This window comes from Vanacampus margaritifer, chromosome 13 (assembly GCF_051991255.1).
Source record: "Vanacampus margaritifer isolate UIUO_Vmar chromosome 13, RoL_Vmar_1.0, whole genome shotgun sequence".
NCBI classification, from domain to species: domain Eukaryota; kingdom Metazoa; phylum Chordata; class Actinopteri; order Syngnathiformes; family Syngnathidae; genus Vanacampus; species Vanacampus margaritifer.
Window position 1 is genome coordinate 4235392 of NC_135444.1, and position 27847 is coordinate 4263238.

Genomic DNA, 27847 nt, shown 5'->3' on the forward strand with positions numbered 1-27847 from the left:
AGGGACCTTCTGAGTCCGTCATTGACGGATGCCTGTTTTGCTGACGTACTACAGAGTACTTCCACTTCTTTCCTGGGACTGCGGTCGAGACACTCTTATTGTCCTGCAGTAAACAAGTACCGTATTTTCACAACCTTAAGGCGCACCGTATTAAAAGACGCAGTCTCAGTTACGGGTGCTATTTCTGTATTTAACACACACATAAGGTGCACCACACTCTTGGTCGCAGGCACGGTTAAACGTACGTTTGCTCTAGACCAGTGGTGTCCAAACTCGGTCCTCGGGGGCCGGTAGTCCCGCAGGTTTTGGATATTTCTCTCCTCCAACACAGCTGAAGCTCATCAGCAAGCTCTACTAAGCCTGATAACAATCCTGTTGATTGAAACAGGTGCGTTGGAGCAGGGAAACCTCCAAAACCTGCAGGACTACCGGCCCCCGAGGACCGAGTTTGGACACCACTGCGGTAGCATGCTTTCACACTTAAAACATGTGCATTTGCCTTAAATACATGTATAAATTAAATGCTTAATTATGTTTACAGGACGAATCTTGTATATTTTTTTAATTAAAGAATTATACCTGTAATTCCACAAAAGATGCCTCTGCCAAATCTAATATTGGGGTCTAGGGAACTGGGCAATAAAAGAAAAAGGGGGCCTTCAAAGCAGCACATACCCTTGCATGTACACTTGTTAAAAAAATGGTCCATCAATTGTCAATCCGCTAAATTTATTGACAGATTGACAATTACATTCATGGATGAAAACCCCCCTTCCGGCAATGCTTGGTTCGTCAATTTTTTGAAGTTTCCCATCAATCATCAATCGTCAACAAAATGGGTATCCATCATTAACGGATTGACGGACGTCAATCTTAACAGAATACCCACCGCTGCATAAATGTTGGTTATAGTTTATATCTTAGATGTAATTGGTTGCCATATCCTTCTCAATAATTTGAGATTGTAAAATAGCTGAATCAAACAATACATTTTGCAGTACTATAATTACTATTGTTATGCCAGACAGTTTTTCATGGTTACACTGCATCTTGTAGAATCGTTGCTGTTGATGGCACTGGAGTCAAGTCCACGTAAACCTTGCCCATGTATCATGTGTTAAATTAGCATAGTATATTCCTCCCACGTGCCTTTGTTTTGACAATGTGTCTTACTGTGACAGACAGTGAGTCAAGGGCAACGTATATCACCTGCCAGCCTCAAACACATGCCTCATGTTAAATAAATTATCTCTGCATTAGCCTGTGAGGCTATGAACTGTCTAAATCAATCAAGAGTGAGGTTAGCTCAGATGCCAGGGTGGCTGCAGTGGAGCAGTTGCGGTGTCATGCTGAAATGCTCCAATTCCCTCCTTCCTTATGAAGGGAAATTAAGACGGTAGTTAATCAAAAGTTCATTAGCATACAGCGCCTAGCTCAGTCCACACCTACACCCTGCACATTATACTCACTTAGGCAGACCTTGTGAGGGGAATAACAAATTCCAACCACTTTTCATTGTGAATTTGTTGGAGTAAAATAGACTGCATTGGCCTTGAAGTGCTGAATTACTTTTTTGACCTCAGGACCAACAAAACTTATTTAACATCTGCTGCGTGGAAACTTCTTCTACCTTTTCTGCTAAGGAACAAATAAATGTAGTAAACACTCAAAACACAATTATTATGCCTTTTTTTTTTATTATTATTATTTTAGTGTCATTGTTGCAATCTAGACACACACTGGATGGATTTGAGGTTACAAAAAAAATGCAAAGGCATGCAAAGCTGTGTATCATCAGCATAACATTAAAACTGTATTGAGAAATAATCTTAACCAAAGGGAGCATGTAAATACAAAACAACACAGGGATAAGGACCGATCCCTGTGGCACACCCGAGATGACTGCAGAATATTTAAGCAATTATTAAAACCAACACGCTGGGTTCTGCTTGAAAGATAAGACTGGAACCATGAAGGTGCCAGCACGTGAACTTAATGTAGTTTTCTAAACGGTTTCAAAGCATACTGTGATCAACGGTATCAGAAACTGCACTAAAATCAAGATGTAGGAGGAGGGATGCTTATCCAGAGTCTGCATTGATCAGCAAGTCATTGACAACTCTAATCTGGGCCGTTCCAGTGGAATGAAAGGAGCGGAAGCTAGATTGAAAGTTGTTAAAGAGATTGTTGTCTATAGATGTACAGTCCTGCTCACCATTATTGGCACCCATGAAGGTAAAGTACATAATGTGGAATATCTTCTGAAAAAAATGAATCAAGTAAATCATTTTATTTTTTATAGAGAACTTGTGTTTTATCCAAAAGACCAAATGATTAAAAAAACAATTTAAAACAATAAACAATGGTCGGAAAATAAAGAAAACTTAAAATGTGCTCTGTCACTAGTATTGGCACCCTTTCCTGTAAATCAGTATGGAAACACATTGTGACTCACCTTCGGTAAATCACAAATTAGATTTCCCTGTTCTAAATTATCTGTGCCCAATTGGCATGAATTAGCCCATGGATGATGAGTTTGATGTTTTAAAAAGCCACCTGTTATTCCCTTTTCCTTTGTCAAAATCGTGAAAACAAGGAAGCTGTCTGCGGACATCAGAAATGCAATTATTCACAAACACAAGACCTCCATAGGGTATAGAGCCATCTCCAAAGATTTTGGTAGCCCTGTTTCAGCAGTGAGTAATGTTATTAAGAAGTTTGACAAGCATGGGATTGTCAAGAACCTCCATGGACGTGGGGGCAATAGAGAAATTGATGACAGAAATCTTCAACAGTTGGTACAAATGAACACCACGTCAAATATCCAAAGACCTGAAAGCCAAACTAGACCAGTCTGGGATTATAGAATCAACAAGTACCATACGCCACACACTGAACCAAAAACAGGGCGTCATAGGCGAAGACCATTCCTGAGACAGACATCTAAAAGAATGGCTAACCTTTGCCAAGGAGTACCTGGACAAACCACAATTCTTTTGGGAAAATGTTCTGGGACTAATGAAACAAAAATAGAGCTTTTCGGCAATATACGCCAACAGTTTGTTTGCAGACAGCGCAATGAAGTTTCCAAGGAAAAGAGCACCCTCCCTACAATTAAGCATGGTGGAGGAGCCATCATTCTGGGGGTTTGCTTTGCTGCAACTGGTACTGGAGGCCTTGATCGTATCACAGGAATCATGAAATCAGAGAATTATCAAGACATTCTAGGGGGACATGTCCTACCAAGTGTTAGATAACTTGGTTTGAGTTAAAGGTCATGCGTCCTCCAGCAAGACAAAGACCCAAAACACACATCCAAAAGCACACAGGAATGGTTAAAAAGGAAAACATACAGTTTTAAAATGGCCAGCAATGACTCCTGATCTCAATCCGATTGAAAATCTTTGATATGAGCTGAAATGAGCCATTGGGAAAAGAAACCTGCAAACATTCAAGAGCTTGAACAATTTGCAAAGGAAGAGTGGGGGAAAATACCAGCGTAGAAGTTGCAAGAAGCTTAGAGATGGCTACAAGAAATGTTTGGAAGCTCTCATCACTACCAAAGGGTGTGCAACCAAATCTCAAATAGGGGTCCCATTATTGCTGCACATGCTGTGTTTTATATTTCTTCTTTGGAATTACATTATGTAAGTTGAGGAACAATTGCATTTGTTGAATTACTTTGGACATCCAATTAAAAGGTCCCGATGATATAAATTTGGTACATTTCCATTTATTTCTGAAGATATTGTTGAGGTCATACAAAAAATGAAGGGGTGCCAATAACAGTGAGCAGGACTGTACAGTCAATTGATTGGTGACAATTCTCTCTATTATATTAGATAAAAAAGGAAGGGTAAGAAGAGAAAGAACCAGTGGGTGACTATTAGATTTTTAGTTTAATTTTTTTAGCAGGGATTTAGTAATTGCAGAATGATGTGTTAAGAGCACAGACCCTTCAGCGAGAAAAGTGTTGCAGATGCTGTGTGTTATGCCACTCACTATAGCTGCTTTTCCACCAACAAGCCCAGGATCTTTGAGTTCTGGGTAAGGGAGTTCTTGGTTGTAAAAGTTCCGCAGTGAATTTATCATTTTTGTTTCCACGGCATCTTAGAGTTCTTGGTAATTAATTCAGATTCGTTGGATGACATATGACTTTGATGAGTCCAGTAAAAACAACACCTCCCCCAAAATTGACCAACCAATCAGCCTTGGTCAGTACATATGGAGGATCAAAACAACCAAAATTCAAAATAAAAAAATGACTAAATAAATAACCAAATTACTAAAAGTGGAAATAAAAACGGATATAAAAAATATAACTCAAAAATTAAATAAAAATAAATAAATATAAAAAAAATATATATATATAAATAAAACACTCTGCTCTCTTTTATTTATTTAATGCTCGGGCAGGACCAAATGTTATTCAAATGAGGGGGCGGTCTTAAGTGTGTCTTGGGTGGTAGTCGTCCATTGCTGGAGCTCTCCATGTAAGCCGGCGAGACTTCCTTGTTCACCGAGCCGCTCACCAGACCAATGAAAGGCAGTTTGCAACGGTGGAGTCCAACCGATGACAATGCCTAGGACCGCCCCCTCATTTAAATAACATTTTATCTTGGCAGAGCGTCTGCAGCATGAAATAAATTAATGTGAAAGCAGAGCTTTTTGATTTATTGATTGATATTTAATTCTATTTATATATTTATTTCTTTGTTATTTTTATTTCCATTTATATTTATTTTTTGTATTTATTTTGACTATTTTTAAATTTATTTTTATTTTTTGAATTACAATTGTAAAGAAATCACACGGTGTACCATCACAACAGTTACAAGTCGAATGCTGAGCGCACCAAATTCCCTTTGGTACTGATGGGCCAAGCAATAAAGTGTGACCACTTGCAGCCAAGTGGAAAGCTGTATTCACATCAAATCAAGAGGCATTTTCACATTTTGTCATCATGCCACCGGATTACACTTGTCACTTAGTGTGCTGATACATTTGAGTGTTAATCAATTTCAGCAGCAAGGTAACCAATTTACCCAACCATTTGATTGACTCACTTGCTCTCTCCCTTGCTTCTCCCATCTCCTTTCGCTCACCTTCCTCACTCACAACAGGCCGGCAGACTTGTCCACCAGAGAAGTTTGACTGCGGTGGGACAGCCACCAAGTGTGTCTCGTTGTCATGGCGATGTGACGGAGAACGAGATTGTGAGAATGGGGCAGATGAAGAGCACTGCGCTGCAGGTAAGTTTATACGAATAAGCAATTGTGTTTGTCAAGTGAGCTATTGCAAAGATTGAAAAATTACTCTTTAGAGCTTCAATTACACACACATACTTGTTTTCATAAAACATGTAATAATAACGATGATTATGACAATGAAATACTTGCAAGCAGCCAGAGAGGAAGGTAGGACAAAAATGTATTCCCCGATACCGTTAATTTCATATCCTAATGTCATTTTCATTAAAATTACATGAAATGAATGGCAATTTGCTGTGATCTTTTAACAGTGTATTTATAAAAATAAAAATAAATTATAGACCAAACAATAAAATGAATATAAGAAAAAAATAAAACACAAATATCCAGTAGCTAAATAAATACCACTGAAAATATCTGGTAGTATAACCACGTTTCAAGGAATCCATTAAAGTGCAAAGAATTAAAATAAATACAATACAATGGACCAAGGTGCACAATGTTTACTGGTTAGCACATCCACCAAATTTCTTATCTTCACAAGGAAAAATTTAATGGAACATTTTGTTTTTCTTGCCACTCTTCCCATCACAGATGCATCCCTATTTTAACTCATTTGCTCCCAAAAACTATTTTAAATATTGCCATGGTCCCAAAAACGTATTTATATATTTTTTTAATTAATTTATTTATGTTTTTATGCTACAGCAGAAGGTTTTGATGCAGCCTGTGACCTGACGAGGTCGCTTAAAGCAATGGTAGTTATTACAAAAAACGGCCAGCAGGTGGCAGAGATCAACCAGGGCCATGTTGCAATAAGCTCTTTTTGCCAGTGTTTTCAACAGGTTTGTGAATAATGATGAAATTTAGCTATATTCTAATGCTAATTGCTGCAAAACGGAAACAGATAAAAACATACTTTTTTTTCCTGATGAAAGAAAAGACTAATCTTTCTGTTGGTAGGTTTTTATAGCAATACAACACAAGCAATAGAACACAATATATACTGTGGGCCTTGCAAAATCTGTCAAAATCCAGTAAAACAGCCGGAAGCAAAGGAAGTTGCTTCAGTGAAAATGGCTGGGAGTAAAGGAGTTAAAAGCCCTTTTTATTTTCCATTTACCCTCTTCTGTAGACACAAAGGGTAATGGGAGATGATATGATCATTTTATTGCCTCTCTTCTATATGACCTGTGTGAATATGAGAAAATCAAGCTCTAAAATAATTCATGAATGTCTGGATGATGATTGATTTATTTTGCCCTGTTTTGAGTGTGTACGTGAGAGTGACTTAAAACCTGAGAGGATCATCGTTTCATCTATCATTTAAAGGTAAAAGTGATGAAAGGCAACATTTAGGGGACAGTAGCTCAAAGCTCACACATAAAAGTCCAGCAGTATAATTATATAAAATTTAAAATCTATCATATAAAAACTACAGAGAATTATCAGTTCTAACTCAAAGCAACTTTTAAAAGAAGGGAAGTTGTTTTATGGAGCAGATTGTATGTTGAGCAAGACCCAGTGCAACCAATTTATTTATTTACGTTTTTCAAGGACATGTTTATGAACCAGCTTTTCAGATTTGCACCATGTTATTCATTCATTCATTCACTTATTATTTCATTTTTTTATTTTAAATTTTCAGTCTGAGAAAATAGACATCTTTTGTTTCAAAATTCTAACAAAAAGTGCATGTAGGTTGCAGGCACAGCAGCATGCCTTAAAAAGTTGATGATAAAGGCAAAACATAAATAGCTACCTCAAGTTTTCGACACTAAATGAAGTTTTACATAATGTCATTGTATTTGAAATCTTTCACTTATCACAGAATATTATCTTTATTTTCATTTTTTTTTTTAAGGGCATCATCAATCAATCATCAATGAAGCTACTTAGCAAGTCATGTGTAAAGTGCCCGCAGAGATCATATAATTTTTTCCTGGATTGGAAATGACACAGGTATCTCCCAAAAGATAATAGGGTGATGTACAAATGCCATCACTGTGGGAAAATATAAATATTTTTCAGCTTTGATATACATTTAAACAAAAGTGGCCCGTCCAAAATTATTTAGTATTCAAGTAGCACATTTCTACAGGTTCCACATTCCACACAGTATGTAAAATTCATGGTTCTTAATGTTCTGCCATCTACAACTACCCGATTACAGGCATTGAGTCATAAATTAAATACAACTACTTCACATTGCATCACTTTATACTTATAAACAAAATGTTGTACCCTTTTAGTGTAAGTTAAGATTGAATTGCTTTCATTCATTCTGCTTTCGTCCGAGTGTTGATAAAATATACTAGTATTTACATTTGGCTAAAGGGAATGGTTTTGGTTTTTTTTTGAGGAGGGAGCGGGGGGGGGGGGGGGGTTGTTATTCTGAACGTTAAGTCAAATCTAATCTCGTAAAATCAAGCGTTCTTAAATAAAAACAGACTGTTGTGGGATTAAACGATTTTTACTTGTCTCCAAATCCAAACTAGTGATTCAATTAAGAAGTTCATTTAATTGCATTTGTCCACAGACTTGGCAGTGAATTGCCCTAAATTTTAATTGTTTGTGTGTCGTTTGTGTTTTTCCACTGTGAAAGAAACTAATAATTGTGAGTTGAGTCTTTTGTAATCACTTTATTTGTTTATCCACATTGCACACTCTCTTTATGTTATAGAGAAAACGTCTGTTATGTGTCTCATTAATCGGTGATTAGAAGTGGGGAAAGTTGTGAAAGTTGCGATAGCACTTATTTTCAGTACTATGCTCAAAGGCACATCTACTTTGCTGAGGAACGACTTTCCACATCTTTTTTACTTGTTTTTTTTTTTTTTTTGCACCATGGTGATGTGAACGGTCAAGGTCTGTAGGCCTATCTCCCTATGTAAAAACATGGATGATTGATGTTTTATCAACTGTATGCTAACAAACAAACCACATGAAACAAGCATCAGTTGACATTTTAGGATTTGTACTGCAATAGTCAAGAAGAACTGTTTATTTGCTGTATGTTGGGAGCTTTCACAGTTTTTTTTGTTTGCTTCACTTTGAATTATTTGTCTGCAGTGCCTATGTGCTTGGAAGTGGGTTTGGCTCTGGGAGAAAGTGGGCTAAACAGCAACGTAGAGACAGCCAGACAGAGAGAGAAGACTGTAGTGTGAAAAACTCCCGTGGGCCCTGGGGACCTGTTGCTCTTTTAACATCACTTGTGCTGCGATGTTACATACAGCAAGCCGCTACAGCAGGATCAATGCGCATTGGGGTTATGCTGGTCTTTTATGGCTGGGTAGTGGAGAACACTGTATGTGTGTGCATGCGTGTGTGTCATTCTAGGAAGAAGCAGAGGGTGGGCAGAGAATAAAATGATGCAAACTATACTCACATGAAAATAATGCCCCTTGGTGCACAGTAAATGAATCCTCTACTCTATCATTTAATAGCAGACCAAAGAGAAGTAAGAAGAGTCCACCCACATGAAAAATTACTGGTGCAGGATTTAGCTTCTTTATTCTTCAGAGGTGTCTGTAGCCTCTTATGTTGATTTTTTTTTTGCTATTACACCCTCCTTCATTTCCAATCCTTTGACTGCTCTCACTGTGTGCGTAGGTGGAATGTACTGCAGAAGGAATCACAAGCAAGCTCATATGCACCCAAAGGCAGTTGCACTTCTGTTTTAGGTTCAAACAGCGTCAATCTGCCCGACGATAGGGCGACACAGAGCATGTCTGCCTCACAGTTAAGCCCTTTTCACACTGCATTTACCAGAGCACAGCAACCCCATTCATTGCGAATGTGGTAAGGGGCTGGGAGCAGCAAATCTGACTCAAATTGTAAAAATTTTGTGTTTGAGAGTGGCGGCGTTGTGATGTCAGACAAGCACCTCCAATTGGAGAGGAGCAGTGAAATAATGTTATTTTGGCTGAATTATATGCAAGTAACGGCATGATTACACTATCCTCCGCTGATCCATTCATTTGTCTCTGCTGCTCGTGTACTCCTTCTTAAAATGAAAGTCAGGGCTTTCGTTTGCAACTATGAAATATATAAATCTTGTGAGGTGCGGTTTAACCAGCAGCCATTTTTTTTATTTCAGTTATTACTTCCTTGTAGGTTGCAATGTCAGCACTTACAAATATGAGCATGCTGGCAACTAGTCATTTTGCGTTGCCACTCCTCATTGACACTGAGCAAGTGCAGTGTGAAAAGGGCTCCAAGAGTTCAGGGTTTACATCTCCAACCTTTCCTATGTAGCGAATGGTCTTCCTGTGCTTGACTTTTCGTGTGTTTTTTTTTTGTTTAGTTTTTTTCCACATTACAAAAAATATGGACGCTAGTTTAACTGACCACTCTAAATGGTTATTAGTTGTGAATGTGAGTCTGACTGTTTGGTGGTCATGAAAAGCGTAAGGAGTAGAAAATGGATAAATTGATTGTTTCCTTGACAGAAAGTCTATGACCAAATATGTATTGCCCTATTCAGATGACCCATATGATTGATAACATCAGTTTCATGTGCAGTGGGAGACAGTCACAAATTAAGTTTAATTTAGTGCTGGACCAGTTTTTTTAAGATGTGTACTCCACTTTATTTATTTATTTTAATTTTTTTATTTACTCCACTACATAAAAGGCAAATACTGCACTTTCAACTTCAGTACATTTATAAAAAGTATGTTTTACATTTGCGTTGGCGAGTTCCGCAATCTGTTTGTACACATTACTTGTGTTTAAGTGGTGTTGCCGGCCCTCAGGATGTACAGTGATTTCACGGGTCAGTTAGAAGTCGAAGAGGAAAGTGGATGTGCAGTAGCTGTGAAAGCGCCATTCATGGATTTGGGAGGCAGGCATTGAAGATGAGGCTGCTCTGCTCTCCCTCATCATCCATTGTGGTCATACCTAAAACTCAGTGTTTGAACCCACTAAGCTAAACAATGATTCACACAGTTTTAAATGTGTGCTCTGTTTACAGCTCACTAATTTTCAACTTCATATAATTAGGTTTATTTCTTGTTTTGTTTTGCGGCAAGCCACATGGCTGACCTGCTGTAATATTAGTTTCCACCTTTGAGACGGAATACATATCCAGGTTGTTGTTTGAAAATGTTACTGTATTTTTTCATTGGGTGCCACTGGGGTCACCACTTGCTCTGTATGTACTAAAAAGTCCTAATTTTCCTCTGGAGGGGACAAAAGTTTCACAGATTATTTTGAGTGGTACCTGATTTGTTGGAGTTTAATTTAATAAACAAAACAATAAAAGACAAAAGTCAGCAAAAAAATGAAGAAAAGAAACAATAGCACACTGCAAATTTATATTAAAAAAAAAAAAAACTACAAAACTCATGACGGAAATGCACAAAAATAAAAATAAAAATTAAGAAAATGTGCAAAAGTCAACAAATAATCACAAGAATAATCACGTTTGACCAAAATTAGCTTTTACTGGAACATCTAGTAGTGAGAGAGTAGTGAGAAATGAGTGGAAGATAGATGGGAGTGGCGAGGAGGTAGAGAAGTGGGCCCGGGGGAAAATTGCACTTTTGGTCTGTTCAGCTCCAATTAGACTTTCTGTCTTTCAATTTAAGTTCTTTAAATTTTACAGAAGTTATGTCACTGAACTAAGAGGTTTATTAATAATGAACTTGCTTTATTAATAATTTTATTTTGAACAGTGGGATGTTTCCTTAATAAAAAAAAACATCACGATTGAGAAAATTAATGTTGGCCCTTTTGTCTGTTTATATCATACAAATTGGCTTCTTATTCAATAATTTAATTTAAAAAAACAAGGACATGTGTTCTTCTATTCAAGTCATAACATTACACCCTAAGGAGCTGTACTTTGACTCAAGGAGTTGTGTACTTAATCCACTACTGACCATGTGTTACTGCAATAAAAAGTAGTCGCCCCGCAAATTTGCCATTTTCCAAGGTAGAACCAGAGGTGAAATGTCCATGCCATGCCCTTTATGTGAAAAGCAAGTGTCGCACTGAACTTGCCACATCCATTCATTTGTAATTCCACCCCTGATGCGTCAGTTTACTGGGAAGCCACAATGAAACAAGTTGTTCCTTCTATGGATGACCTCGTATGCAGGGAAAGCATAAATATTTAATCAAACAATTGAACATAATATACATAATGCAGTCTAGTGCATGGGCCATTAAGCCACTAAAACAACCCCAGGTGCTGCTCATTTTGTTTTCACGTTTTACTTTTATAGACAAATTGTATTCATTAAACTCTTTTTGTAGTGGAGCTCATCTGTTTGTTTGATTTTCCGCAAGCACGAATGATAACTGAAGGAAAACACAGGACCAGTACGTGGTTCATTTAGCAACATCTTCAACGGGGGTTTGATGATTTTCATGCTCTAAAAACATGAAACCACATGTGCTGCCATGCATGCATACTTGAGTGCTAATATAGTATGTTTCATGTGCACCTGTATTAGTCTCTGTTCAAGTGTGTTTTTACAGAGATAGTGTCCTTTCAAATGTGTGTGTCCCACACGGACCTGCTAAATATACAGCATACGGCAGTGAGTTGTCCTTGAAAGAAAGGTTAATGAGCTTAGCCCAATCCTCCTGATTCATCTCGCTCTCCACTGGTCGGTTGACATGGGATGTATAGAAAGTTCTATAACCTCCATGTTAGACAGGGTGCTTACAACCTCACATAACTAATTGTATTCTGCCGGAGGAACCAGGGGGGCAGATGGACTTTAAAGTTTTTGTTTTTTACTTCAATTACAAAAAAAAAAAAAAAAGGTTAGTTATACAACAGGCTTTGAAGCTATACTGTATAAATTCTGAATGCAATCTAATTCATACAGTATTGCTGCAAAAATTCACCTAGTTTAAATAATTTTTTACATTTTTAAGAATGTGATTTGTTTTTGTTTACATTAAAGTCAGTGAGTTTATGTTTCACATATTTAAAGGGATCCTGGCTAAACATGCATAGCTTGATGGATAATAATTAATTAGTTCAGCTGGGAAAGAGCCCCGAAAAGCTGAATAATACACTTCTATATTAATTTATTGTATTTCTATGGCAACATTTTCAAATGGGTTCATCCATATTGCCCACTAATCACAAACGTGGCATTTAGTAGTCTCCTTGCTAATCATTTTAAACACAAATATTAGTACTGGCATTTTACTCTGAGCATTTGTTGACAATGGCGGGTGCATGAGAAAAGATGGCATGTGAAGACCACATTCACATTTACTCTGCCATCTTCATTTATTTATAGTATTTGATTAAGCATTTTCATTCAAAAAGACGGAAGTCAAGCTATCCGCCACAGTGATTGTTCATCCTGTGCATTTTCTTGGCACGCTGCATGGTCAACTTCAAAATAAAAGCCTAACAAAGCATTAATGTCAATGTCAAAACAAAGGAAATCAGGGAAGCAGTTCACTGCTTATCTTAAGCAGATGTATCAGCAAAGAGTGTGCAATATACATTTATTAACAGTTACATTCATTTGATGTTGTATCAATTTTAATGCCGTAATGAAGGTTGATCTGCGAGCTTTCTCTTTTGATATTCCCCATGTATTTACAAATATTTAATGTTGTACACACATTCCACAGTCTGTCGTTGAGTTGCCCCAGATACGCGTAAGTAGCAGGTTAGGCGAAATCTGGTCCTTGAGGGCCCGAGTCCTGCAGGTCTTGGATATTTCCATTTTTCAACACAGCTGATTCATGATCAGATCATCAGCAAGCTCTGCATAAGCCTGATAATGATCCTGGTAATTGGAATCAGCTGCAGTTCGAGTAGGGAAACCTCTAAAACCTGCAGGGTTCCAACCCTGGAGGACCGCAGTTTACCATCCCTGCACGGTCAGAGGAAAGAGAAAGTTTCAGAAATGCTCCCAATCTCATTAACTCTTTGACTGCCAAAAACGTTAAAAAAACGTTTAGTAAAATCATATGGAGGAGTGCCAAAGACGTTAAAAGACGTTTTTTTCAAAACAGGTGAAACTAACCATTTTCTATTGTTGATTACTGAAAAACGGAATAAGGTAGAAACAAACTATTTTTTCTGATGAAAGATGAGAGTCAAATCTTTCATTTGGGAGTATGTGTGTTTCCATAGTCCAAACAACAATTTTCTGTGGACCTTGAAAGATCAGTCAAAAATGCTTAAATCGGCTGGCACCCACGGCATCCTTTTTCTGAAAACATCTGGCAGTCAAAGAGTTAACTACAACATCCTCAAAGATATAAAGGAAGTGTTAAACTCGTTAAATTCTGAACTCCCCCTTCACTTTTAATGTATGCTCTGATAAGTTAACTATCTATCCTCACATTTTCTCTTATCGTCGTGCTTTAAGAGGAGAATGAGAGCAAACTTAATTTAAGTTCAGTTGGATAAAGTTTACCAAAAAAAATCTTGAGAAATATTTAACAGTCAGAAGTATTAGGACACATGGCTATGACACCTCAAGGAAGATGTCCTCCCTTTTTATGCAAATGTAAACTTTTATCCAATTTGTGCAGTCAAAAAATTCAAGAATATGCGTTCTCTCAAAGATTGTTGATGGGCTTTTGGTCTAGGATATCAAATTCTACAATTTCCCGTATGTCTTGAATGGGCTGTGTAGTTCATAATTAAGTGGACAATGTTCGTTCATTTGCATTTTGTATTTCACAAATAACTATATTTAATGTAATAATCGTTACCTGCATGCTCCATATCACCTGCAGATGCCAACGCCTGCCCATCCAAGGATTTTCAGTGCAGTAACGGGAAGTGTATAGCACCCATCTTCGTGTGTGACGGTGACGACGACTGTGGCGACGCCAGTGATGAAGAGAAGTGCTCGAATCCCACCTGCGGCCAACACGAGTTCCGCTGCAATGACTCTGAGTGTATCCCGGCACTGTGGAGCTGTGACGGCGATCCTGACTGCAAAGATAAGTCCGATGAATCTATGGAGCGCTGCAGTCGGAGGACTGAGCCCCAGAAACCACGATGCATGGTGAGCGAGTTCCAGTGCGGGAGTGGAGAGTGCGTCCGCATCAACTGGAAATGTGATGGAGATGCCGACTGCAAGGACAAGTCCGATGAGACAAATTGTCGTGAGTAAACTATCATTCATCAATTCATTTACAAGTAGGTACAGTCATTGGACACATCATTAGTTACTAGGCATGGGATGAGACGCAAATTCCACGAGACGAGTTTGAGTCCACGGGAACGAGACGAGACGTGTCTTGCCCAAGGACACATGACTTGGAGAGAGCGGAGATTGAACAGCCAATCTTTTGGTTACTGGATTATCGTCTCTACACCTGAGCCACGGCTGCCACATTAGCATTAGAGGCGCTTGGAGCTGCCACAAAATGCTGGCAACAGGCGCCATATATAATACAATGTCAGCGCAATTAAGTAGATTGTTATTTAGGATCCCTAATTACCATTTGAACTTGGTTTCAAGACGACATTGCGTTACTGTGACGACGAGTCAAGTCAGCCATTACGCTGTGACACTCTGCCAGTAACAACTTCAAAATAAGAGCGTGCCAAGGCATTGATGGCCATATCTTATTGGTATAAATATTAATAATAATACATTTTATTTGTAAAGCACTTTATACTTGACATCAAACCTCAAAGTGCTACAGTGAGTAAACATAAAACACATAAAAAAAACAATTTATTTAAACCAATTTAAAAAAACAATATAAATTAGATAAAACAATCATAAAAATCACAATTCATGCGTCCTTCTAAAAAGGAAGGTTTTAAGTCCTTTCTTAAAAACACCATCTGAGGAGCCCTAAAGTAGTTCGGGAGGGCGTTCCACAGAAGAGGAGCTACTGCTTCGAAGGCCCTATCGCCCATCGTTTTAAGCTGTGTCCTGGGCGAGACCAGATGGTACTGTTGGCCTGACCGGGTCCGGGAAAAGGTGTGTGGTATGAGTAGTTCAGTGAGATAAGTGGGGGCCGCACCATGCAGACAGTGATGGGTATGTAAAATAATCTTGTATTCTATACGGGCGTGAATGGGCAGCCAGTTCAGCTTGCGAAAGATGGGAGTGATGTGTTCGTGTTTCCGCACCCTAATCAGGACTCTGGCAGCACTGTTCTGTACATACTGGAGCTTCTGTAGGCTCCTGCCAGAGATCCCGATAAGGAGTGCATTACAGTAGTCCAGCCTGGAGGAAACAAAGGCGTGGACAAGCTTCTCTGCAGCAGGAAGGGAAAGGGTACGGAGGTGGAAGAAGGAGGTTTTGCAGAGGGAAGTGACCTGGTTGTCCCCCAGGTTTGTAACGGAGGGAGAAAGAGGAATAGTGTGACCAAAAAATAAAACAGAGGTTACAGGAGAGGAGCAGAGTTGATGAGGAGTACCGGTGTGAATGGCTTCTGTTTTCGAGCCATTTAGCTGCAGGATGTTTTGACTCATCCACGCCCCCATCTCCTCCAGGCAGGAGATAAGATGGGCGGTATAAGTAATGGGGGAGCTGGTGGGATTGATTTTAATGTAAAGTTGTGTGTCGTCAGCATAGCAATGGAAATTAATTCCATGCTTGCTGACGACAAGGGAAAGCATATAAATGGTGAAGAGGGAAGGGCCGAGTGCAGAGCCCTGGAGGACCCCACAGGTGACGTTGTGGGGTAACGTTTATTTTGAAGTTAGCCTCACCAAGTGTTACCGTTATGAACAAGTGTTGCTGCGACGGTCTTCCTGACAGTGTGCGCTAAATAAGAGAGTCCCGGAGCAGAAAATGCCTCAGGAAAAAAAATACAAAAAATAGATTCTCATGCTGTGCAGGGACAAGATATCTTGTGGCGTTCTAATCCCGCGAGATCATCTCGTCCCATGCCTATTAGTTACACTTAAAGCCTGGTGCACACATAAGGATTTTTCAAATCTTAAAAGATTTTTTATCTTTGTCAGACCCCAGACATTTAACACATTTTATAGTTTTGGCTGTATTTTGTGTGGGGTGCTCAGATAATTTCATCACAGATCCCCACACACATAAAGATTGTCTTCCACCACTGGCCAAGAATCCAGTCTTCCGAGGGAAAGCTCTCGCATGATCATACGTCACTGCACATACACGAAGACGACCAGGCACTTCCGGATATGAATATTGAACATGTTCATCATTTAAGATTTTCGCCAATGATTGCCGAATGTTTCCGAAGGGGACAGGAGATGGGAGCAGTATAAAGTGTAAATGTCTGCAAGGAAATAATTGCTTTGGAAAATAATTTCTGGCGCCCAGGGAATTCACGTTTATACAAAAATGACATTGGGTAGGCATTTAGGCTGTTGTAAATATATATATTTTTTAAACACGGAGAAAGTGGGTCTCGATCCTGTGACCACACGCTTGCGGGGTAAAAAGCATTGGCCTCCAGGCCACACAGTTTAATGTGCAGAAGTGCTACTTGTAGTTATCACGCAATTCACATCAGGTGCCTGCATGGTCCTGGTATTCATAAAATGGATGGATGCACTTTGGGTAGGTGGTGATATTAATTTGTTTTGTGTACGGGTGCTCGTTCGTCATGTCGGAGAGCTTCTTTGATTGGCTACATTCCGATCACATCACAGTCTGCGGAGTCAGCTGGCTCGGGAGAACCTCGGCTTCCCCCACTCACATGATGATTTTTGTCATGAATATTGAACACGTTCATCATTTAAGATTGTCGGCCCCCGACCGGTTTTGGACCCAATTATCGGGACAAATCTACTCAACACTGCTCACACATAAAGATAATCTTGTCGGGCGTTTGACGTCCTTGGCTGGGAAGGGACAAAATCGTGACAATTACAGCTAGATTGTCTTTATGTGTGTACCAGGCTTTAAGCAATGACTTTTTTTACTTCCCATGTAGTTGATATGGTATAGGATTGGAATGTGTTTTGAACGTTTTAGTTCCCTTGTTTTGTACAAGGGATATGAAAATGATCCGTTACTTGTTTGTTTGATTGTTTTTTATTCATCTCATACTCATAATACCGTCGTAAAGTCGTGAACGTACAGGTCATTGAAATAAGTTCACCAGTAAAATTGAAAATGATAAATAAGGTAAAAGATACAAATAAACTAACTATCTATAATAATCTTATCCACAAATATAATTAAACAGGTGTGCGTATGAGAAGAGGCAGGAAGAAGTACTTTTTTCTCTGCAAGAGATATCTAGTTTTTCTGGTAATACCAATTGGTCTTGATATTTTCTTGAACAAATACATTTTATGTGCTTTCCATTTTAGCTTGCCATGAATATAACCCCCAAAATATTTGATCTCAGACACGGTTACAATCTTGCCATTGTTGACAATTAAATTTCTCCCTGCATTTGTTGATTGCCAAATTAGTATTATTAGTATGATTAGTATTATTAGTATTATTAGCATTATTAATATTATTAGTAGAATTATTATTAGTATTAGTATTATTTTGATAAAATGAAAAGCTTAGTTTCCAGCACTGACTCCTCTGGGACACCACAGATAATGCCATGGTAGCCTGACCCGTGTTGACCCATCTGCACATACTGCTGTCTGTTGTCCAAGTAGCTTTCCAGCCAGTTCAGATTCACTCTATGCACATCATATCTCTCCAACTTTTCCAATCGGATTGAATGATTAATAATAGTGTTCTGCCTAAACTAGTGGCTATTTGTTTTATTTCTAGTACAATATTACTCATAGATGTATGCTATAATTGCAAAGTAATACATTGTTGACTACAACACTGGTTTCATCACAGCTACTCTAGGGTCTACGCAAATTGTGCCGAGGCTCTCAGCCCCATGCTTTGCATTTTAAATGGGATAACATTAGATGAATGAATAATTATTAAGTGCTATATTTCTGACAATATCAACGTTGGTTTTCAATCCACAATCTCACCGTCTTGAAATGAGTATGACAGTTTGTCATTAAATAATTGAGAACTATGATTAATGGTAAGGTCTACAATTAAAGCAATTATTAATGAATTACCAAAACCAGCATTCACACAATTATCTCAATTATAACGAATGATGAATGTCACCACGGATCATGTTTTCCTGGTACTGAAATTGGAAATGATTACAGTGCATGTTGTATCCTTTGAATTAGTTTCAAAATGACTGAACGATGATCAATACTACAGTAACTTTGTCATAATGATCCAAGAATGGGTTGCCATGCAACTGTGGGCTCTGTAAGAGCAGGAGACGCTGATTGCGCTTGTGTGACTGTGTGTTTGTTGCATGTTGCGCATGTGTGGGAGGTGAAGGTCCTTTATGAAGCGTAAAGCCCATCTGGTCTGCTCTTCACACCACTCGGGGACATGACAGCAGACTCGCGCTTCCAACGTGAACGATGCACACTACACAGCCACACACACAAACACATTTCCAAAGACTAAGGCTGATGCAGGGGCTTTGTGTGATATCTCAGTGTCATATCTAATTGATGTGGCAAACATGCCTGCGCTTACTTGGTCGCTGGCATACGTGTGGCAGACTAATTACACAATCAAAAGAGGCTTTGTACAATACATACTCGCATCTAGCAGGAGCATGTCGAAAGTCTAGTCATAAAACAGATCCTTCAGCGTTTGATCTCCTACTTGAAATGCCTCCTTCACTTAAAGGGCTCATTTTTAAAAGTGACTTTTTGAATAGCTTGTATAGTTGGGTCTTTGGTGTGCCTTCCCACCCATGAAGTGTAAAATTAAACAACATAGTAAACCTTTTATTAGCTAGCTATTTCTGAAAATATGTCTGTATATGTAAAAACAGGCATTCCTAGAGTATAAATACAATATTTATTGCCAAAAAGCATTGTTAAAACAGAAATAATCTAACAAACACAAATCTCCTTTCTGGGTAAACAATGACTAACCTAGTATGGGGGCAGCATATTTTACCCGTGATTACGCTACCAGAGAATTTGGATTGGATACGATTGTTATGAGTTTTTTTGGTCATCCCCCCCGATTCTAATACTAATACTGAGACTTGGTGTCATTTGTGTTTAAAAAAATATATATCTATTTAGACCCCAATAAAACACATGACAATAGATAACCATTTAACAATGTAAATGTGTTTTGTTCATAACCTTCTATTCATCAATCCATTTTCTTAACCACTTATTCCTCACAGAGGTCGCGGGGTGCTGGAGCCTATCCCAGCAGAACTTTACTTAAACTTCAGAATAGAGTGAAGCTGAAAAAGGAGTCCTTCTAGGCCTATTTGACCTGTGGGACCCTGGAGGGTGCTCATAGGTAGCAGCTAGCCAAGCAGAAAACGCAGCTTCTGCGGTTGTTGAGGCAAAAACGTGGGTGTGAGAGGAGTTGTGTGAGGCCATGGAAAACAACCTCTGGACGGCTTTGAATAATTTATGGTCCACAGTTTGACCTTTCAGGAAGTGGAAGCATTGCACCATTAACACTCAGTACAATGGAGATAGAACGTTTTCTGACCTTCTCAATTCCAAGAATACACCTTCCTTTGAGGAGCAGAGTCTGGGGTTGAAGTTACCAAGGTGGTTAAGCACGGGGAGTGAATGAAATGCGCCTGGAGTTCGTAAAGGCTCTGGCTGTTATGGATTTGGTGTTCACAAGTAAGGGGAGATTGACAGGTAGGTCAGCACAGCGTCTGCAGTGATGCACTCTATATCCGTTGTATTAAAGTTAAGATCAAGTTACCAGTCGATCTACGTTCCTACACTCACCTCTAGTCATGAGCTGTGAGTCGTGACTGAAAGAACAAGATCCTGGATGCAAGCAGCCAAAATGAGTTTCCTCTGCAAGAAGACATGGTCTCTCCAGCGTGTCCTGGATCGTTTCCATGGCCTCCTCCCAGTCGGACGTACCTGGAACACCTCACCAAGGAGGCGTCCAAGGAGGCATCCTGATCAGATGCCCGAGCCACCTCATCTGACTCTTCTCAATCTCTTCCCAGATGACCTAGCTTCTCATTTTACCTATAAGGGAGAGCCAGGACACCCTGCCTAGGATTTCCCTGGAAGAGCTGGACGAAGTGGCAGGGGAGAGGGAAGTCTGGACTTTACTGCTAAACTTGATGCCCCTGTGACCCGGTCTTGGATAAGTGGAAGCAAATAGATGGATGGATGGATGGATGGATGGATGAACAGTTACTTTGTCAAGAGAACCAGGTGACCAGGATTATTCATTGATCAAATAAATTATCCTTAGAACATTACTTATTATACATAGATTAAGATAATTATAAACTGTAAAAATAAATACATTATTAAAATATGTTTTTACATTTACAATCTAAGATTGGTGTTCAGAAACAAAAGCATGTTCACATTTGTCATACAGCCTCAAAATTTTCCTACCAATTGTGTAAGTGACAAATAAACTTTTTTTCAATAATTTCTTTGTCAGGGTGCATTCGAAATCCAATCAGATGCCCTGAGTCTACTCTGAGAGCATGTGTGTTCCGAGAGGCAGGGTGGGATCCCTTTCTTTGAATTTATGAACGTTTTGTGGTAAAATTCCCACCAGTCCACAACCCTCACGTCTCGCTTATATAGCTTCCATGCCGTAGCCTGATGTTGTGACGCTCTGCGTCCCAGTTAGAGCGTCCAGAGCACCCTCCGGACACCCCCAGATTAGAGCACTCTGAATAACCAAACAGCACATCCCAACAACACTGATACACTGGGTAAATCCATTCTAAACCTGTAACAATAATCAATGTTACAATGATTTTATTTTTAAGTGTATCTAAAGGCCCTTCTAGGGACAGGCATTGGAAATTAGCATTAGCTACAAATGCTGTGATGCTGTGCACAGTGATTGTTTATCATTCATCTAAATTGTGGCATCTGCCCCTATTCAAATAATTAAAAGCTGCCAAACGAAGAATGAATAGAAAGGCAGAATGAGGAACACGAGCAGGAATGAATAATCTTTGTAGTTATATAATGAGCTGAGCTGATAGTTCAAGTGTAGAGAGGGGAAAAATAGCATTAGCCTACAATGTCTGAGCGCTGCCATTGTGGTCAATATTAAATTAAAGAAATCACAGGCACATGCTGATCCTTTAAGGCCATTTGCACATTCTGCTGAATTCTGACTTTTTCTCCATGAAATTGGATTTTATTTTAATCTCGACCAGTGAATTTAAATAACTTTACTACATATGGTTTGATTGTGAGAATCTGCAATGTTAACATGTGAGATAGTAATCATATAGTTTTAAATGTACGTACACTGATTTGTAGTGATAGACAAATGAGGCTTCTTGAAGAACTTGTGATATTTGTTGACTCCTCTAGATGACACTCTTGGTTTAAATATGCAGTGGAAATTTAATAAATTTAAAATAAAATAAAATAAATAATAATAATTATATTAATTAATTAATTATATAAATAATTAAAATAAATTTAATAAATTTCCATTGCACTAGCCTTTATTTTTAAACCAAGAGCACCATCTACAGCAGTCAAAAAATATCGCATGTGCTTCATGAAGCTGCATTTGTCCATCACTACGAGATAAGCAATACATCGAAAGGAATCGAACATGGAAACAAAATAATGGAGCTGCATAACCTTTCATCCAGGGTGCCCATTCAGCTTTGATGCTTGTGTCTATGGTACTAACACCTTTAGGTGTGACATTGAGTGCCAACAGTTTGTAGCTCCAGTTCTTGTTCGACTGCAATGTTCATCTACGGTGATTTTTGCTTGCTATACGTCATACATGTTTAAATAGACAGGCTGGACAGTGAGTTACTTTATAATATAACATTGTTTAAGTGTATCAAAAAATGTCAAACACACATATCCACCAATGCATATGTTGAGAAAGTAAAAGCGGAACTGTAAACTTGAATATCTGTGAATTAGTGGTACCCAATGAGGGTAAGTTCAGGATGGAATAATGCTGAAATTGTTTTTTCTCAAACGAGGGAATCGTGTACATATTACTTTTAGTTGTTTACATTTTTTTTAATGTGTTACAAATTATTACTCTTCCCACTTGCCTGTATTATGTTCCTCAGCCCTGCTTACATGTAGACCTGATGAGTTCCAGTGTGGCGATGGCTCCTGTATCCACGGCACCAAACAGTGTAATAAAGTCCATGACTGCCCAGACTACAGTGATGAAGCTGGTTGTGTAAATGGTAAGAATCATTTGAAGAAAATAATGAAAAGTACAACAAGCATTGAGGCACTATGTCATGTACTATGTAAATTTGTATATGCACTGCAAAATGCCAGTACGATTAAATCGGTATGCCTAGGATGAATAAATACTGCTGTTTCTATACTGTATATGTGTATGTGTATTTTAAAAACCTCATCCCGTAAATCATTCTGCAGTCCATCCGCATTATTGCATTAATACAGTACATGTACGTTATTTTAATGCAATTGTGTGTCTGTGTTCACAGTCACAAAGTGTGACGGGGCTCGACACTTCCGCTGTAAAAATGGAGAATGCATTGACAGCAGCAAGGTGTGCGACAACGTAAAAGACTGCAAGGACTGGTCTGATGAACCTGTGAAAGAATGTGGTAAGATCATATCTCCCTGTATCACACACACTCATTTTAGTGAAAGCATCACTACATCCAGTGAATCATGTATGCTCAAGCCACTACTGCTACTGCTTAACACATTCATTTCCAGACATCGTCGACTCCAGTACAGTTCATCGTCTAATGTGGGCGGTCACTCTTCCTGATAAGAGAGGAGCTTAATTTGATCAAGGCAAACTAAATCAGGACATTTCTCAACTGCCTTGTTATGATCAAAGACCCTGGCGCCTCTGCCCTCTAGTGCTGTCTTAGACAGGAAAATGTGATCAGACTACATTGCCCATTAGGAACCACGTAGATTATCCGCACACGAAAGATAATTAGCCCTTAGCTAGTATCAGTCACAGATTTCACTTGACTCTCACTGCAAAAAAAACAGAATGCTGCAGTTGAGATAAAGCAGACAGCTTGGTTAAATGTATTAAGGATCAGCAGCTTTCATCTTCATCTAACGTCATGTGCAAATTTGTGCAAGTTTTGAATAACAAACTCAATGGTGTGCATACATTTGTTCCCTTTATTATTGTATGCTAGTCATGACTATTATAGCAGTGAGTTGTATATTACAGCATGTACCGGTAGTCCATTTCTTCTCTCATCTCACATCTTGAGTCTCTATACCATATTAAAAATGTGTCCTGAAATCATGTAATTAGTTCCAATACAATTTTTGGGTTGCAACTGCTATTATTCACATTACAAAAGGCCTGACTTACTCAGAACCCAAATTGTGGGTGCTAAATAGCATTTTCACTCTATCAGATTATGTGCACTGTTGGTGGGCACATTTTATATAATCTTCTAAGGTTGCATTATTTTGTTAAGATCTCAAATAGGGTGCTAAATTTCGTGTTGATTTACTCTAGCAGATTGTGTAAGTGTAAGACCCCTTTATTTAAAAGTGGGATTTGTACCTTCATGCTTTTTACCTTGGAACATTTGGGAGAGCACCACAGAGCGCAAAATAAAGTTAAAAGCAATGGAATTTATTTTATTTGAAGTGTAGGACAGAACCAACAAACTTATTACTGCGATACTGAAAATAAAATCATCACTCATATAATTTTGGGGAGGCCAGCAACCATGTGAAAGCCATGATTTGTCTGATTTAATCATCCCCAATTCATGGCAACTGGATGGATGTGTCTAGTGTAACATTGTGTTGAAATCTTAAGACAGCACACCCAGAAAACTGAGCTGGGAAAGGCCAGCACCAATTATCACTACGCGCTGAAATGACCATAACGTGGAAATATAGCGTTGAAACGTTTGTGGCATAACTCCATGTGGTGACTTGCTTCAAGTCATCCCTTAAGTCATTCGGAAGCTCCACAATCTTAAACTTAATTGCCAACCTCCTATGTCACAATTTGGTGAATTTCATATTTTTCTCTCAAATCTATAATTTTGGTCAATCCACACGTGTGGGTTAGTGTTACGAATTATTATCTAATATAAAGTGTTGAAAATTGCTTACTCTACTTGACGATGCACTGTTAATTTGAACAAATGTTTTTGGAGTCTCTTGAAAAGTGTTGATTTTGCACGTATGAGGATTCCGTCTGACACCAGCGATCTATTTATCAAATACATAATTCAATGGAGTGGCATGGGAGAGGATCTGGCGCTGCTCGTTTGTGAATTTCACACTTGTAAACAACTGTGATGTTGAATTCACACCAGTAGATAGCATCACTTGAGATTTTACATCAGACCATATTTCGATTAGACAGGAGAGAAAATGTTTACTACTTGAGTGAAAAAGTTCTCCCAGCCACCTTTTATTTTGCCCGTGTTACATTGCCTGCCTCTCAGACATGTTATTCAAAGATTCAAAATCCGCCATTGCAATTCTTCTCACTTGCGAGTGCTAAATTAATCTATTTGCATGCACTCGTCCCACAGCACACAAAATTTACCGTTTGACAATATACTGTACTGTAGTGCATTTGGCAGACAGAATTCTGGGTGCGCTGGTGTGAAGATCACTTCCACATCTGTTTGCATGAGTCAATCAAATTTGCGCCTGTTTTTGCTTTTTTTTACTTTCTGAAATATATTTTCTTGATTTTTAAAACAGTACATTTCAGAGATGGGTACTTGCAACTCAGACTCAGACTCGTTAGAGACATAAGTCGCTATTTTTCATGATTCGCAACTCGAGTTGCTCTCATTTTTTTCCTGCCTCAAAATGTCTGTGTGCTTGTGGCTAAGCTGCCTGCTTGAAAGTTGTCTCTCTCTCTCCTTTGCTCTCCAATGCAATGACAAATGCAACGACAACACACAAACAGTCACCAGCATGGCAAACTCAGAGCAACAGGCTGCTGCTTGTTATGGCTTTTAAGACTTGACTTGGACTTGTTTTATTAGTTGTTGTTTTTTTATTATTTTTTTCCTTTCTGACTCATTATTACAGGTGACATTGATCACATCATATCATTTGCAACATTGACATCCGAAAGAAGGGCTGACGGGTAGAAGCCATGGCTTATTAGTAACCCGTCCCCATCGATTCTTACTATACGCATCAGTCATATACATTGATTATGAAGGTCATTGATTCATATCGTTATTAGGAGTGTGATGATATATCGATATTGCAATAAATCGTGATACTTTGTCTCCCGATAGATTATTGATACGCCTACGCAAGTATCACGATGTTTGTAGTTAATATACAGCCACTATAACGGCTCCATTGTTCATTACTTATTGAGCAATTCCTTGGCTCGGGGGAGCGCCTCATAAGAGTGGCGAGGAAATGTATAGAAGTCTTCAGGAGAAGAAGACTCATGAGCTTACTTTTACTTGTGTAAGACATTTATTACCTGTCCAGCAACTGACTTATTGCGTAACATTTTAAAACATATTTTATGGTTCGACTTTTTGAAGCACACAATTTCTGAGGAATATTAATATTGATTTAATTGGATTTAATATTTAAGTAATTGTATTTATTTACTTTTGCACAAAAATCGTCACAGTTTATAAAATGAAACAATTCACTATGTAACTGACTGACATGTTGCATGACTATAGTGTTTAAGAAAGACACCATTTTTTTCACAGAAAGTGGTCTCTGTTAAGAAGACATTTGTATTTGTTTAAAAGAAATACACTTAAGTACTCACTGTGAAGAAGACACCAGTTTTAATATTTTATTTCAGTTATTGTACAAAAATAAACTATTTTCTCATTGAAAAAAACATCCATTTATGTCTTGAGTAATTTTATCGTAGATTATCGTGGATTTATTACCTGACTAATATATCGATAATCGCGGTATTGTCATATCGTGAGATAATCGTTATCGTGAGCCTTGTATCGCATATTGTATTGTATTGTGAGGTACCCAGAGGTTCCCACCCCTAATCGTTATCAATCCCAGACTTAAGTCTGCACACTCCTCGCTCAGTTCATTTTGATTAATGTCCGCGTATAAGTTGCAGCTAGTGCCAATCATTTGGAATTTGTAAATCGGTTCCCGGACGCCACCAACAGCCCCCACCCAGCCAATCGAGCAGCCAAGTCGAGCGCATCCTCGTTCACCAGTAGCGTCTTCGCTGACCTTGGATCAGCTTTCACACATGTTGTGGCTTCCAGAAGAGTAGATCGGCTTGAATTCTGCCTATTGCGTCCACAGCAAAGTTAATTTGATTCTGGTCAGCTCAGCCACCGGCCCACCACTGTTGCCAGCATCCAGATGATGCTTAAATCTTGACACTTCTTAGCGCTCACCAAGGCCACCCCCAAGCTGAGTAGGCCCCGCCAACTCCATCCCGTAACCATGTTTACCAACCCATTGTAAATATTTACAGCAGATAAATTGCAGCCACAATACAACCTTATCACAACAGCATTGCATGTTGCATCAAATGTCCAAACAGAAATAGAGTCAGACAATGTTTACATTCTTACAGGAACAGCAATACATGTTATCAGTGCAGGTGTATAAACAAAGGTTAACCTTGGCAGTGTCAGCAAGTAAGCATATGCTATATTCACATTATTAAAATCCTAACAGCTCCAGTTTTGGGTTAATTAGTAATATGTTACAATAATTTCATTTGTGTAAGACATAAGCCACAATTTAATGATGTGAGTTACTGGTTGCAGTTATTGTCTCTCAAACTCCGCCAATTCTTCCACTCTTTTCACGATCCGTATTTTCTTCTCAAAAGATGAGTCTTCTTTAGTTTGAATGAAGATCCGACAGTCCATGTGTTCTTGATAAGTCAATTTTTTCTCAATTGTCGCGCCCTTCTGGCAACGTCAGCATTTCGTTTTGTGAGATTTTCAATTTACCTTTAAGCTTGTGGTTATCTCTCAAAAGAGCAATGTTTTTCTTCCTGTCAACAAACCTGATCAGAACTGCCGGTGGTCGTGTACCCCCAGTTGTAAGCAAAAAGCACATCTGGATGTGCGCTGCATCCACAATTAATCCCAAATCTCTGAGTTGAGTTGTCACTTGCTGTTCGACAGTCTCGTTCGCTGAAGCTTGGTCAGAATCAACTGCACTTGTGCTGGCCACAGCTCTCGTCCGAGGGCCACCGTGCGGTTTAATCTGGACACCTGTAACTATCACATCGTTGATTTGAAGATTCTGTTCCAAATCATCCACTTTTTGTTCCAAGGTGACAATGCGTCGATCTTTTTCTTGTGTCTCTTTCTTTAACTGCTAAATTTCCTGCAGAAGTGGCTTAATGCCTTTTTTCATTTCAAGTATTTCGGTCACCATTTCTTTGAGTTTTGCAAGAAAAGATCTCCTCAGTCTCGTTAGCTCTTTTTCTGCCAGGCATATTGCAACAATGCAGTTAAAAATCCCAATGTCAAAATAGTTAGAAGTGACGAGTGAGTGCTGGAGTGAGTACAGATGCGTCCTTGATTGATGACTTGGAACCGAAAGACTTGGACTTGGCTTTGATTTTTGGGCCACAGACTTGGACTTGACCTCAGAGACTTGTGTCCATCTCTGTTTACATTTTGACATGCAATATAACAAGAAGGTCTCAAAGTAACATAATGTACACGTAATATTCTTGCATGCTTTCAATATATCTTTTAAAAAATAT

At 38.8% G+C, this 27847-nt stretch overlaps 1 protein-coding gene across 6 annotated transcripts in view; it reads left to right on the forward strand.

The window, feature by feature from the left end:
• lrp8 (low density lipoprotein receptor-related protein 8, apolipoprotein e receptor) overlaps positions 1 to 27847 on the forward strand; it is a 189316-nt gene that overhangs the window by 102386 nt on the left and 59083 nt on the right. For all 6 annotated transcript variants that reach the window (XM_077583300.1, XM_077583305.1, XM_077583301.1 and 3 more), the window contains exons 4-7: positions 5124 to 5246; positions 13932 to 14312; positions 22236 to 22358; positions 22629 to 22751. In XM_077583300.1, the coding sequence (XP_077439426.1) occupies positions 5124 to 5246; positions 13932 to 14312; positions 22236 to 22358; positions 22629 to 22751 (750 nt within the window). The remainder of the gene's footprint in view (positions 1 to 5123; positions 5247 to 13931; positions 14313 to 22235; positions 22359 to 22628; positions 22752 to 27847) is intronic.